The sequence below is a fragment of the Penicillium verhagenii genome (genome assembly GCF_028828195.1).
Source record: "Penicillium verhagenii strain IBT 33310 chromosome Unknown utg000006l_segment0_segment0, whole genome shotgun sequence".
Taxonomy (NCBI): domain Eukaryota; kingdom Fungi; phylum Ascomycota; class Eurotiomycetes; order Eurotiales; family Aspergillaceae; genus Penicillium; species Penicillium verhagenii.
The window spans coordinates 2,624,382-2,638,605 of NW_026643170.1; the positions used below are offsets into that span (position 1 = coordinate 2,624,382).

Here is a 14,224-nt window from a genome sequence, read left to right on the forward strand (position 1 = left end):
TAGTATGTACTGAATATAAAAGTTCCGAACAGTTGGAACAATAAAAGTTATTATCACAATGTGCATATTTAAATATTGATTTAGATGAAATATTCCAATGTTAGATCAACAGGTATAATAAGTAGTAGACAAGGAAATGCATATAGAACACGGATCAGGGGTGATTGGAATGGACGGGTCCCACATATTATACTACTAAGCAATGACCTTGTTTCTTAGACGACCTCTCATCCGAATTGGTGCCTTCGGTTGGCGTGACAAATGTTCTTCACCAGCTGCTTGCAGCGCCGAACCCCGTCCTCCTCGTCCTCGCCCTCGCCCTCGCCCTCGAATTGGATTTGGCCGTGAAATCCGAGTAGGTCCGGCTCTTGGACGAAAGCCCTCTTCTGCCTCCTCCGAATTATTGCACATATCAGTGCACAGTCGAAACATTATCGCACCACGCATGCGTGGTAGTCTCTGTTCCGGTGTCCGCAACTTCCGTTTCAAGCTCCGATCAATCTCGGCAGTGAATGTCTCTTCAAACTCTTCACAAGACTTCCTCTGCAAGTCCTGAGCAGCGGTAACATGGCCCTTTCCCTGCGTTTCCTCCGCTAGAGCAAAGAATTCATCGAGTCTCTTTTGATCTGAGATATCAACAAGTTGAACTGGCGCATCGCCCGCGAGTCCAAATAGACCCGATCTCAACCCGTACTCAGCGCTGGCGTGTATGATAATCTTTCTCATAACGACTAACAGGTTAGGTATCGATTCGAGGAGCTTTAGGTCGTATCCACGAATATCGTTTATCATTAAAGAGCCACCCTGCGCGGAGTGTATCGCATGCCAAGCAAGATACTCAACAGGATTTCCCTCACATTCGTAAATGACATCCCAATAGAGCCAGTTGAGATGCACAGTATCCCGTGATGGGTCCAGTCGACCGAATACCATCGTCTCCGATTCCCAATAAGCTTCCTCGATCATCTCATCATGCGGGAGCGGGATGCGGCTCTCCATAGCAACGTTGCGAGACTCCCGACATACACGGGAAATGGCAGGTGGCCTGATGTTCATCTGTGTGGTCATGCGGTTTCCACAAATAAGTGGAAGGGCCCATTCGCCTCTTTCGTAGAATTCATCCTCGTCCAGTTCGTAGACTCGACGTGGCAGACATTCACGCCAAATCATGAGTCGGATCTCTGCCGGGAATTCCGGAAACCGCGGAAAGGCCTCGGTGCTCGGTAAATCCACCATTGTCATAATTATTCCTCACAAGGATGGATGACTTTAGCGTATTGAATTGGGGGCCGAGGAGACGAACTTGAAAGCTAGTCGGCAGCAGTGACCTGTAGGCCTTAATCGTGTTTCCGCTGAAAATTCTTTCCGGTCAATTTGGCTCCCGATGTCGGCTTGGGTGGATCCGTGATAGTTGTAAAGTTGAAAGGTTGAGTGCAAAGAAGCTGGATGTCTCGTACTTGATCGGATGTTGAAATCCTTCAATCCTTCCGCCAATGTCAAGAAGCCGTATCCACTTTGTTTTTTCGAATGCCGACCAAGCTAACGGCCTAATCCACGGATTGATCGAGGCCGAATAGCGAAATATCCCCTACTAAGCGATCACACTAGAATACTAGCGTGGAAGGGATTATTCAATTGTTCCAACCACACTCATGAATTAGACATTTTGGAAGCTCGGCATTCGACTACTGGCAAAACTCTCAACGAAGCCAAAAACCTTGGAAAACCACATTTTTACTCCACTGCAGTGAGACGGAATAAGCCTTGGTATTGCTTAGCGACGTCCGAATGGAATCGGGCTGATCAATCCAGATCTATAGATTTATTCCTAGAGCGACCTTTAAGTTTGGACCATGTGTTTTTTTTTTCTGCCAACCATACTTCGACAGAAAAAAAGATCGTCCTAATTAGGCTTAGTGTATTATGTGACCTGTATTAGCATGAGAGTGACCTGTGTTTCTATTAAACCCCTATAACTAAAAGATAGGCAGTGAAGAGTAATCATAAAGGATTAGGGGGGGAGGGGGTCGATCTAGCTAATAAAGGGGGGGTCAAAATAGGCTTACAACAACCTCTTGATGGCCTCTCAAGAGGTGACCTGGAGAGAGTTACTATTTTTACCGCCCTGCTCGTCAACGTCTGCTCCCCTTTTCAAGGGCAGTTTGACAACCTCCTGATAACCTTTCAATGAGGCTTTACACGATGGTTGACGTGTTTGCCACCCTGTGCGTTGACGTCCGCTCCGTTGTTGGCCGTCCTGACTCCTGGATGCAATTGCCATGCGGCCGTGAATCCCGTGATAACCAACGAATAGCCGCCCGCCAACACTGACAATGCATGCACCTCAGCGGCTCAGCCCCGGCACTGCCTCGTGCTATGCCCAGCCTCCCCCTCCTTCAGGTAAAAAGCTATAAGTCAAAGACAGAGAACCGAAAGAATGTTTGGATTTAATTCCATCGTCCAAAATGTCCGACCCATTTTCCGTCACCGGCAGCGCGGTCGGGGTCATTTCCCTCGGGCTATGTCTTTGCGGTGAAATTGTTCAATACGCGCAGAGCGTGCAGGGCCAAGACGATGACATACGATATCTTGAAACAAAAGCGACCAATGTCCGACTATTGTTGAGAGAGCTACGCTATTTGATTGAAGAAAAAAGATACGACTTACCGGAGATTGCCGCTGACCTCGAATCAAAAGCACTTGATTTAAAGGTATACCTGGATAGCCTGAGTGCGAAGATTAAGCAGTATGGACCGCCTCAGGTTGCAACAAAGTCTACACACAGCAGAGCAAAATCGACCATCAAAAGGGCTTTTTATCCTTTCAAAAAAGATGCGCTCTTTGAAGTTCGTGATTGTTTGGATAGCATGGGAAGGGATCTAGATGCCGCCTTGACGGTGTAAGTTCGTACTTCTTTAGCTTCCTTCAACTTCACGCTAGCAATGCAGAATCTGACAATGTAAAAGCTTTTCAGCACGTGAACTTCACAGGATAGGGTTGAAACAAGATATTTTTGGCTTCAAACAAGATCTACTCATTCAGAAAATAGTATGGGTACTAAATCAACTGCAGTCAACATCTACTGAGTCTATTTTAGGACACACTTCAGCTTTCCATCACAACTACCTCACACCAAACGATTTTCCAGCAACAAACGCCTCAGTCAATATCTTATAGTGTGACCTCCAGAGTCCAGAGTTGTCGCGCACCGCTCATGCACAATCGGGAGAATGCTCGAACAAAACAGATCAGAAAGCAGTACAATTTTTATAGCAGGTTGCTGCGGCGCACTTTCACTGGAACCTTTTATCTCTCGACTGGATCAGGCTTCTTCTCAATTGCACCATCATTACACTGCCATGCTGTTGTTGGGATCGATAGTTGGATGAGTACCATGTTGAGACAGATACAGGATGGTTTACTTGATTCTGTCAGGAGCAGCGAGCTTTTTTCAACCAAATTTCTATCAAATGTCGACGATTGGATTCAGCAGTTCCAATTTGCTGTTTCATCAGGGAAGGCCAGGCCTACTGACAAATTATTGGAAAACCACTCCCGCAGTCTTTCAAGTAGCTGCGCCTTGATAGATGTAAGTTTCCCGGACCCCACTGGCATCGAGGTGTCTAAATGACTACAAGATACCACTAACACTATATAAGCTTCCTTTTTGCTTCCTTTTTATAATCGACCGTGATATGTTTCCGGGTATCCGCAAATTCGTCACATACATGCTAGACCATGGCGTCGTTACGGATTATCGGAATCCAGCATCAGCATTGCGCGTGCTGTGTGTATCATATATCTGGACCGAGGAAGAAAATCAACTTGCCCGGTATATCATTGAAAGATGCGGGCCGATAAACTGGGCCCCGGCATGCTGGATCGAAAAAAGAAATATGCAAAGCCTTCTAGCAAACGGGCAAGACGATTGTATGAAAAAAACCCGGTCATGTTGAATTTGAATCATTTAATTAACACGCTACTGTCCTAAAGTGTTTGATCTGCCCCCCGGGTACATAGCAGCTCTTCGAGAGTCCGATAAAGATTTGCGAGCCCTTCTCGAGTCAAACTTAGCGTCCTCCGAAGATGATGTGGATGGGATCACGTTACTTCAAATTACAATGGGCTGGCCAGCGGGTGTCATATTAATGCTCAGTCCGCAATCAGGCAGCATGTTCCCCGAGAGATATCATGGAGGCATAGAAAAGGGTATAACAGACCAAGACAGCAAGATCGAGAAATATGTCGACTCTTGTAAGATCTTACTCGAGGCTGGATACAGATTTTCGCATCGCCAAATTATCAATAACTCGTCCAAAATATTGAGATCTGTCTTTATCTCTGAGCTTGCCACACGACGCAGGAAACTTCTAGAAGTTTCCAAAGCCCAAATCAATCCAAGTGAATTTTCTGATCTTAGAGGAGAGGAGACTGGGCTCCCTAACTCTTCTGCTTCTAGGATCTGGGCTTCATTAATGACAAAGGGACATACAATCGATCTTCCATTGAGACCTTCTGATGAAGGTTATCTATTTTGCCTTGATGGGCACCTTGAGATCTTGGTGGAACTATATGAGGCTGGATTCACAGACCTTGATCAAACACACCCAGACGGCTACACACCGTTAATGGCCTACTGTAATGAACTTCGTTTTGGTTGGTCTGCCCTACAGTGTATTGCGTGGTTGATTTCAAAAGGAGCGAATCCTTTACGGGAGCTACCCGACTCAAAGACAACTACGATGCACTTAATCAATCAAAGATTGGCGCGCTTGATCTGTTTTGACTATAGACGGAGCCTATTTGACCCGCATATTGAGCTACGCCCTCTTCAGCAAATTGAATTTGCTTTGTTGTCTACGTCACCTCAGGATTCGTGTTACTGTTCTTGCTCCGTTGGTGGCTGCACTCCATTATCAGTGGCTTTGCGGGGAGTCGTCAATGATCTGTATCGGTCTACGTATCACCCGGAGGATGGACCATCAAACTTTCAGCTATTTCTTAGGACTGTCATTGAATACAACCAGTCCAAAACTGAGGTATGCCACGCAATGATCAGAATTCTCACATTCGATGGGCTAGGCTTGAATCACACATGTTGCACCGAACTCCAATATATGAACCCTTGGAGACATACTCGAGACGAATACGACCTTCAGGAAATCAGAGACGAGCAGAAAAATTCTGTTGAGAGATTTGAAAAGCTTGTTTCTGAATTTAGAGCTCAATTCGATGCTCTTGAGCTTCCGTTGATGGACTTCTTCCAGGAGGTTTGGTATAAACGAATGGTTAAATTTCTTTCAGAGCGCGACATTTATGACCCCGAGCACCACGAAGAAACAAGACGACTTGGAATCTCTTTAGAGACGGATGAGGTTGAAATACCTCTTGTTGTTGAATTTATTTCCAAACGGGTTATGGTGGTCGAGGATGACTCCGAGGGCTTGTGATACAGTGATTGGTCTCTGCGCTCACATCGAACAAAGCAGAGAATGGAGGCTTTTTTTTTTTTTTTCCAATTTTCAATTTTCTTTTCAAGTCGGAATTTTTTAAATCTGAAATATGCAGTTTAGTTATCTTCGAATGTCCAAGTCTGCATCGTAAACCCCCTCCTTTGAGCGGTTACCGATTGGCAAAAAGAGGCCGATAGGAGCATGAAAACATTGCTAGAGCAATTTTGTATACAAATACAGTGAAGCCACTCGAAATTCTGTAATGAAATGCTTTTTGGAACCCTGTGTGAGGGCTGTGGTCTCTGATATTGTGTGTCCTGGAATGCCGTTGACAATTTGTAGAGTCGTCGCGTGCGTCGTGCCACGAAATTGGAAAATGAGGCGTTTGCACAGATTATCCAGGAAATCTACTCACGCACAACCGTGGTCTTTCCGCTGCCTTCCCGGATTGCATCATTTCGGATGTTGTATGCAAAAAGTTAAAAGTTCTGCCATTATGAGCCCGTTTAAGAAGCACAACCACGAATTTTCCCTGTCCCACCAGAGTGCATCAATTCCCGAAATCCCTGGGCCAGACGCGTGTGGTGGCCCCGGTGGGTCTGGAAGAAACCGCGTTCAATATTAGGCTCTCGCAGCCCCCAACCTATTTATTTCAAATTTTAACTAATCACCAAACCGAGGTCACCGCGACGAATTGAGTAAACAAATCGCTCGAAAAGTCTGACCAAAATGCAAAATGTCAAGCCTTACAAAATTTCCCCTCATAAGTCTGCCAATCGAACTTGTGAATAGAACTTGCAGCTATCTGGAGCAACCGGACTGGGCCGCACTCAGATTATCTTGTCGCTCCCTGTACGCGAAATCTTCGGATGCATTCGCAGATCGCTATTTCAAAAGCATTTGCTTCATTCTCACCAGCGAAGGAATTCGACAGCTAGAAGAATTTGCACAAAGTGAAAATGTCCGAGATCGAGTCCGACAATTATGGATGATTCCGACCGTCTTCGAAGGTCGCCATCGACGGAGCCTTAACGATTTCAGACGGTCTCCATATTTCATAACGTCAAAAGACATTGGCAACGATGATGATGCGCTACTTGCTCAGTATGCGATCTACCAAGCTATAGAAGCCGATCATTTAGCCCTGCTTGAATCAAACACGCTTGCCTCTAGGCTTCACACGTGCTTCGCCTCGTTCCGAAACCTCGATTCTGTCGGATTAAAGCATTATGCGACGAACTTTTTACTTGATCGACGGCAAGAGGATTTTCGATATCTTGGATTGCAGGAGTTGAAAGACCAAGTTGAATACACGTATCACAATTCAGGCATGAACTCCCTTCAACGGCACGAGGTAGCCAAGGTCAACTCTCTTGCCTTATCGAGGGTTCTTCTAGGCCTCAATGAATCCAGTCAAAAGATTAGAGCCTTGAACACATGCGGTACCAACTTCTGCGGCTCAAATTCTCCTAGCCTTCCTCTCACAGACGAGCAATACAACTCTGTTCTTCTCAAACTTGGAAACTTGGAACATCTTCATATGTGCATCTGTTATGACAAGGACGACCTAGATTCTCCTCCAAATTCAAACACCTATATTGATCTTTTTATTTACCTTGCACCCCAACTGAGAACTCTCGTTTTCTCACAATGGTATCAAGGTCCACGCGAGATGGGAGAACAGTTTTCAGAGCTCTCACAGAACATCAGGTTTACTCGACTAAAAGAGCTTCATCTCCACTGGATTGAAATTGGATTTGAGTCATTCAAATTGTTCCTGAACACCACCAAAGGAACTCTAGATTCTCTCTCACTCGAGCTAGTCACTCTGAAAATCGATACTGCCCTGTCAACCAATTCAGGGCCGAGTTCTTGGGAGCAGATATGGGAATTCCTTGGAGCGGAGTTTTCACTGAAGAGTTTTTACATGGGCAATATTGGCTATCGGAGACAGAAGGTGATGATTCAAGGACCTGACGAGTTGGTTGAACCGACATACTCTGTCACTTTCAATGCATATGCAACCAAAATTTGTTTCAATGATTGGATCCGGCAGCTCAAGCCAATCATTTCACGGGGTTTCGATATATCAACACGAAGCTATGCAGGTTTGCAGCCCACCAAGCCCCCGAAGCCACTGCCTTATTTTAATATCAATTTTTAGACTCGCTTCGTTCGAAGAAACCTCGATCAAACGATCGATCAGCTTCTGGCCCTCAAATACACGAGAGACACCCCACACCCCTAGGATTGGGACCAAAGTATATTAGGTGCTTGATGACCTGTTACCCAGGGAGACGAGGGTATTCGTGAGCCATTTTCATTGGCTACACCCTGCCCGCCTCAGGCATCTGCGGCTCTTTGTTTGCCTGCAAGTAAGACATACGCCTGCATAGGCGCGTGCGTAATCGTTGTCAGCCGACTCTTCAATTTTCTCTAGGAGATACTGCATGCTCACTAGTTGATCTCAACTCAAGTGAAAGCCTTGTATTTTTTCGCATGGATATGCACGTGAAGTGGTCCGTATGGAAGAACAGTGACGCGGGGAAAAAGGTCAGACGAGAGAGGAAGGGGTGGGATAAGTCCGAACCCTGAATAACGAACATGAATATTTATTTTGAATTTATTGCTGGGAAACGCCTCAAGGAGATGGTCGGTTTCTCTTTGTAAAAAAAAATTTCCCGCAAGATTTAGACACGTTATTTAATTGTGCGCATCCTGACCGCGGCGAGGTCATGGGGGTGTGTAATAAATTAACAATAACCATTTCCGGTTGGTTAGTAGGGGATCCCTCTGCATAACTGAGTACCATATAGTAAGCCAAGCTCGCTTATGCACCAAAAGGGGTCTGTGCATCCTGAGGTCTTTGTCTCATCTACCTTGAGAATTCACCCCGCCCAAATGATACAGGAGCACCTCAATCCTTCTTTTTGTAGAAATCTCTGCTCGCTCACCTAATTATATTCCAGCTTGACAGAATGGCTGCGGAAAATCAATTTCTTGTCCCAGATGAGAGGATTCTCTCTGAAATATTTCCGGGCGTGGTTGGTCTCAAGCTAAGTAGCTGCAACGTATTATCGAATACGTTCGACATCTGCACCTTCAGCGTCCAGGCTGAGGACATTCCATTACCAGTTATCATCCGACTCGAGAAGGAAAGCCTAGATATATCGAAAAGTCGCTTGGCCACTGTTGCAGCTCTCCATAGTCTAGGGCGCTTCCAACTGAAAGACATTGTTCCGTCAATTCAGCAGATCGGTACTGCGACTACCTTGGACGCAAAAAAGGTTAATTACCTCGTGACTGAGTACCTTACGGGGACCATTCTGCTCGAAGACATTTGGAACACACTCAACGAAACCGATCAGCTAGAGCTGGTAGAGTCAATAATTTCGGCTGTGAATAAACTTCACAAGCTTGGAGGTGTTGACGATGTCTCTGAACATCTCATGGCAACCCCCTACATCAACAACAAGGAGACCCCTATTATTATTGGTGGTCCAGGAATTGGATATTTTCGAGATATCAAGGATCTCCTAAAGGCAAGACTACAAAATCATGGGAGATCGCCAGGCTGCAAGCTATTGGAGATTGATCTTGGACTCTTGATTTAGTCTGAATACGATGATATCGGCCAGATTGATCTATCACACTCAGATCTCGATGAACTTCAGCGTCATGTTGTCTTTTGCCACAATGACCTCGAACCTCGCAATATTCTTGTCAGAGAATCATCCTCTGAAAAATATGAGCTTGCTGGTATAATCGACTGGGAAATGGCAGGTTTTTCCCATTTGCCTACGAATATGGGTTGAAAGATACTATTCTTGGTTCCAATAACTTGTACTTCAGTTGGTATGCCATGTTCAAAAGAAGGGCATCCTATCTCCTACCACAGACGGAGTGTCACACCAAGCTCATCAGAGCTATACAGATTATTGAGAAATCTAAGAAGAAAGATATGGCGCGAAATGTTGGCGTTCAAGTGCAGGCAAAGTGGATACAGAGAGAGAAGATAGAGGAATCTTCTGACATTCGTGAAGGTTGGGTCCGTAAATCCTTGGAAGCAGGTGAAAAAAATCAAGTCTTTGGTAAAGAAGATATGCAAGAGCTTGAGAATGAGGTCCTGAGAGAACTGGGATATATCTAGGAGGAATACTTGAGACCTACCATTGAGTGGTGAACTTTACATGACCCTATTATATTTTCCTGCGACCTGATTTACGTACTGTAGGGGAGAACTTCCCTACAATTTCATATTGCTAACTTGAAGGTTTTGATGTTTGGGAGGCGGTAAAGACTGGCAGTCGAATGGCGGCGCGCGCGTAGTAATGTTTGTTTGATGCCATTCATGATTGCCATGCGCGAAATGAGCACCAAGTGGAAGTTCATAGTAGTTGGAATGCCGCCAAAAGTTAAAATCTGGGACACGGAGCGGGCCGTACCCACTTTAATTGGAATGTCTTCAGATGTAGTGTTTTCCATGTCAAATACTACTGAATCATCTATTACAGCAGTAGCTGATGATGAATTGATTCATGATGAAAAAAAAAAAAGCTTCGTGGGTGCGATGTAGGTTTGAATTATTGAGATCAAGTTTTTGCAAAAAATGACATAGGACGTGTCACGTGCGTTCGCCGGTCTAACAGTTAACCCGATCTGAATCCAGGCGTATTTGGTGATCTTTTCTTTTTTGTTGAGCAATAAAATATGGCAAAAAGACGCCTATTTGACTGTTCCACAATTATTACTAACTCCAAATTTATTTTTATTCGAATACTGCCTCTTCGCGTACAGGCTTAAGCAGACGCGTCATGACTGATTTTCGCGCTCCCTTAAAACCACGCGTCTTCCCTTGTTCAGAGTGGGATACCATCGACCCTTTGGTCAACATTGAAGAGGAGTCAACTCCAATCCACAAGCCTGATAAGCTTTTTAAAGTGCATATTGGTGAGGTATTCAACAATCGATATCAAGCGGTGGGCAAGTTGGTCTATGGCTCCAGCCCGACAGTTTGGCTCTGCCGTGACTTATTGTAAAGACGCGCTGATACCGGCATATTGACACACGCTAACCCGAATAGGGACCACCGCTGCATATTATTGAAAATTCACACTGCATCAAAAACTGTGGCTTAAGAAATAAGCTTTTCCAACCATTTAAGAATAAGCAAATCTTGCCATGATGGCCAGTCATGTCTGCGACCGTTGACTGAGGTCTTTCAGGCCCAGCCCAGAGGGGAATGGTACGCACACTTGTCTGGTGCACCCATCTCTTGGTATCAGCCTCGACCAGCTTGCTCCGTTACTACTTAGTGGGGTGCTGAGCAGCGCCAAGGTAAGGACTACCATGCGGAATATCCATGCTACGATTTTCTTCACACATGTGCACGGATGCAAGGGTTATACATACCGGCGTGCAACAATAAGGTATGCAACAATAAAGTTCACAAAATGACATGTAATGATAACCAATGGTGTATATCTGCAGCTAAACAATATTCGGCTTTGCATTACAGATGACACAGTTCTGTCCCCAGTTCGAAGAAGCAGAGTTCAAAGCACCAGTACCACGAAAAGTCCTCCAGGATCATACCGTCTACATGTCAAGACTACTCAGCATGTCGTATGGGATCTCTTCAAGCATCGCCACCTTTTTATCTTTAGGGGACGGAATGTCGAACGCGAATTAGGTGATGCTACTCACCTCACCGAGATATAAGCGGTCCTAGGAGCTCTACCTAAATGAGTTCTTCACCCGGAGCGAAGAAGTGACTCTTTTTTGGAATAATAATGGTTTGCACTGCCCCCTTTCTCCTTAGAGATTCCTTGACATGTGATATAATTTGACAGAATCAACTATTTTTTGACTTCTGTATCAGATAACTGCAATGGTGCAGCTTCAGTTCCAGATTCTAGTCTTCACACGCTAGAAGAAAGGCTCGAAGGCGATGGAAAGGACCGCTTCCTACGATTTCGCCGACGAATGCTTGCTGACTTCTAGAAGAAAGAGCCCCTGCAAAATATCTTCAATTGATCTGTGGGTGGTGGAGGGTCTCCCCCTGTGAAGTTATGCAACTGTCCCAACAACCACGTTCAATGATGTCAGGAGGCAGATTGAAGGGTGGCGTTTGCGCAAAGTCGACGCCAAAATCCCAGCTAGTACGTAGCTCAATAAAGCGCGACTATGACTGCCTGGGGTATCTGCAGGTAGGAAATCTGCTTCCAGTCGCCCAAATCCGCCACTTTCGTAATAATCAGCTGGATGGCTCCGCCAGGTGGACATGTGCTGTGGGCCGTGGATATGAATGAACTATAATGCTTGGCAGACCTGTGCGTGTGTACAAGCGTGGTGTTACTCCGCGGAATTGTGGTGCATTTGTCGATTCCTGGAAGAATTATCTCACATGCTTGCAGAAGGTAATAGTTCTTGTTTTCAAACCGGTTAGAGTCTCTTAAAGGACTCATAATCTATGCATGTGTTTTAATGAATTGACTTCCACTCTGTACTTCGTATAAGTTTGCTAGGTCTAGTTTTGTTCCTTCGATAAACCCAAGGCTGAGCGATCTCTAAATCGATCGCTCGAAAGCCGAATTTCTCCGAAAGAAATCTTAATAGAGGGCTTGGAATAATGGATACCACCAAATAGCATACGGCCACTAGAATGTGTCATTGGAAGCAGCCGGCACGGAAGTAGATGAGGATTGTCGGTGGCGCTCCCGAGAATCTGGACAAAGTGGATATCAGGCTGTACGAGCGGTAATGGCATACTCCGTACTTACCAAGTGTTTCGTAAATAACACAAGCTCTAAGGATCTCGATCGACAGGGCGATGTGGAGAAGGCTAGCCTTTCTAGGACTAGAGGATTTGATAATCGCCCAATTGGAATACCGGCTATTCTTCTTTAAACCCCCGCATCGTCGATTATTTACTGCAATGAGATCTGTGGATCTCAGATTTTAACTTATTGTCGGAAATTCGGAGGGAGAATCACCATTTTGGGTGGTGGGCAAGTTTGGAGGAGCTGAGCGACCGCTATACCCCCTTGCCTTAGCAATGAGTTTTGGAGAGCCCCGCATTGAATTTGTAAGTAGAAGTATGATTTTCTGTAAAAGAAAGATTTACTCCATAGCGGCCGAGCAGGGAAGCCATTTAAAGACCCAGGGTCCCGGCATCGAATTTGCTGCGTCCCAGAATCAAAATTTCTTCTTCTCATTCTCCTGCTTCAAAACTACCTTCACCATGAAGTTTGCTACTGCTATCCTCCCTCTGGTTGCCTCGGCCACTGCGTCGTGCCTCCACGGCACCTCGCTGATGCCCCGTTCCGCCGATGGCACCGTTGACGTCAACTCCTTCAACTACACCAACACCGGCGGTCCTTTGACTTGGTACGGCCTTGACGCCAAGAACAGCGCCTGCTCCAAGGGCAAGCACCAGTCCCCCATTGACATCGTCACCGATGAAATCGACTATGCTTCCAGCAGCTCCGTCAAGTTCCACGTTCCCAGCGCCGACAATGTCAAGTTCGAGAACCTGGGCTCCGGCCTTGAGGTCGTTTTGACCAACGGTACTTTGGTCACTTCCCAGGGCTCCTACACCCTGGCTCAGTTCCACTTCCACACTCCCTCCGAGCACCGCATCAATGAGGAGTACTACCCTATGGAGGTTCACTTTGTCTTCGAGAACACTGGTATGTTCGGAATCTGTAACCGAAGTCTGCAAATCTCAAGCATCTACTAACAAAGATACTAGCCGGTGCCATTGCCGTCGTTGGCTTCGTCTTCGAGCTGTCCCAGTTCGGCTACTCCACCCCTCTGTTTGACTCTGTCTTCGACCACATCGACGACATTGCCACTCCTGGCACTTACACCAAGACTGGTCACTTGGACTTCAATGCTCTGACTGCCCACTTCAAGTCTCACGGCATCTACCAGTACACTGGCTCCCTGACCACCCCTCCCTGCTCCGAGGATGTTGCTTGGTTCTTGAGCACCGAGCCCCTGCCTCTGAATGTCCAGAGCTATAATGCCGTCAAGCACGTCCTGAAGTACAACGCGCGTTACACCCAGAACGCTCTTGGCCAGGACAACCTGCTCGAGGTTGCTGCCCAGGAGCTTAACTAAGTGCTTTTTCAGCGGACTACATAATTTTCTGCAGATGACGTCGCATTGAGGTTTTCACCTCTTGAGACCGATTAAACAGCAGGCAAAATTTGGAGGACGATTGTCTGAAAATATGCGGTACATACTATATTCTATTCTTTAATCTATAATAACTTCCAACGGGAGAATTTCAAAAGTTTCAACCGATCTGCATTCATTCGCACCTACTAAGTATGCGAAGAAAAGAAACTGTAGAAATTTCCAGTAAATCGCCATTCTCGTATTCAAAATGCATGATCCATCAGTTCTCCCGAGATCGACATCTACCGAGTTCCTGGGTTCAATAGTTAGATAGCAATCCGCACCTGGGTACCTAAAAGCCAATAAGGGTACATGCATGGATACAAACTGGGTAATATCCATGGTCAAATGTGGATGACACGGGACATAATAGGCCAAGACAACTGAGGCTGGAGAACCACGTCAAAGCGCAAGATCCAAAAGCGGGTCCACGTGCCCCTAAACCGAGAAGTACCGAAGAAAAAAAACACGAACAGAAGACGGGATACGCGGAGTACTCCGTAATACGCAGAAGGGACAACAGTGGATAATAGACTCAAATTGGAATTTGCTGGATACAAGCGGGTCCGATCTTGGCCTACCCTTTT

The 14,224-nt window shown here is 45.9% G+C and overlaps 6 protein-coding genes across 6 annotated transcripts; 5 read left to right on the top strand and 1 right to left on the bottom strand.

Moving 5' to 3' along the window:
- Positions 1 to 195: 195 nt before the first annotated feature.
- On the bottom strand, positions 196 to 1,236 carry N7466_006345 (2EXR domain-containing protein; the record flags this gene model as incomplete). Its single annotated transcript, XM_057165742.1, has 1 exon — positions 196 to 1,236. One exon carries the CDS (start codon positions 1,234 to 1,236, stop codon positions 196 to 198), a length of 1,041 nt encoding a protein of 346 aa, XP_057021341.1.
- A 1,229-nt stretch (positions 1,237 to 2,465) lies between these two features.
- On the top strand, positions 2,466 to 2,903 carry N7466_006346 (uncharacterized protein; the record flags this gene model as incomplete). Its single annotated transcript, XM_057165743.1, has 1 exon — positions 2,466 to 2,903. One exon carries the CDS (start codon positions 2,466 to 2,468, stop codon positions 2,901 to 2,903), a length of 438 nt encoding a protein of 145 aa, XP_057021342.1.
- Positions 2,904 to 4,121: 1,218 nt separating this feature from the next.
- Positions 4,122 to 5,450, top strand: N7466_006347 (uncharacterized protein; the record flags this gene model as incomplete). Its single annotated transcript, XM_057165744.1, has 1 exon — positions 4,122 to 5,450. The coding sequence occupies one exon, from the start codon at positions 4,122 to 4,124 to the stop codon at positions 5,448 to 5,450; it is 1,329 nt and encodes a 442-aa protein (XP_057021343.1).
- Positions 5,451 to 6,189: 739 nt separating this feature from the next.
- Positions 6,190 to 7,617, top strand: N7466_006348 (uncharacterized protein; the record flags this gene model as incomplete). The annotated part of the gene is made up of 1 exon (XM_057165745.1): positions 6,190 to 7,617. One exon carries the CDS (start codon positions 6,190 to 6,192, stop codon positions 7,615 to 7,617), a length of 1,428 nt encoding a protein of 475 aa, XP_057021344.1.
- Positions 7,618 to 8,431: 814 nt separating this feature from the next.
- N7466_006349 (uncharacterized protein) lies at positions 8,432 to 9,067 on the top strand (the record flags this gene model as incomplete). The annotated part of the gene is made up of 1 exon (XM_057165746.1): positions 8,432 to 9,067. One exon carries the CDS (start codon positions 8,432 to 8,434, stop codon positions 9,065 to 9,067), a length of 636 nt encoding a protein of 211 aa, XP_057021345.1.
- Positions 9,068 to 12,696: 3,629 nt separating this feature from the next.
- N7466_006350 (carbonic anhydrase family protein) lies at positions 12,697 to 13,577 on the top strand (the record flags this gene model as incomplete). The annotated part of the gene is made up of 2 exons (XM_057165747.1): positions 12,697 to 13,144; positions 13,207 to 13,577. 2 exons carry the CDS (start codon positions 12,697 to 12,699, stop codon positions 13,575 to 13,577), a joined length of 819 nt encoding a protein of 272 aa, XP_057021346.1.
- Between the last annotated feature and the right edge of the window lie 647 nt (positions 13,578 to 14,224).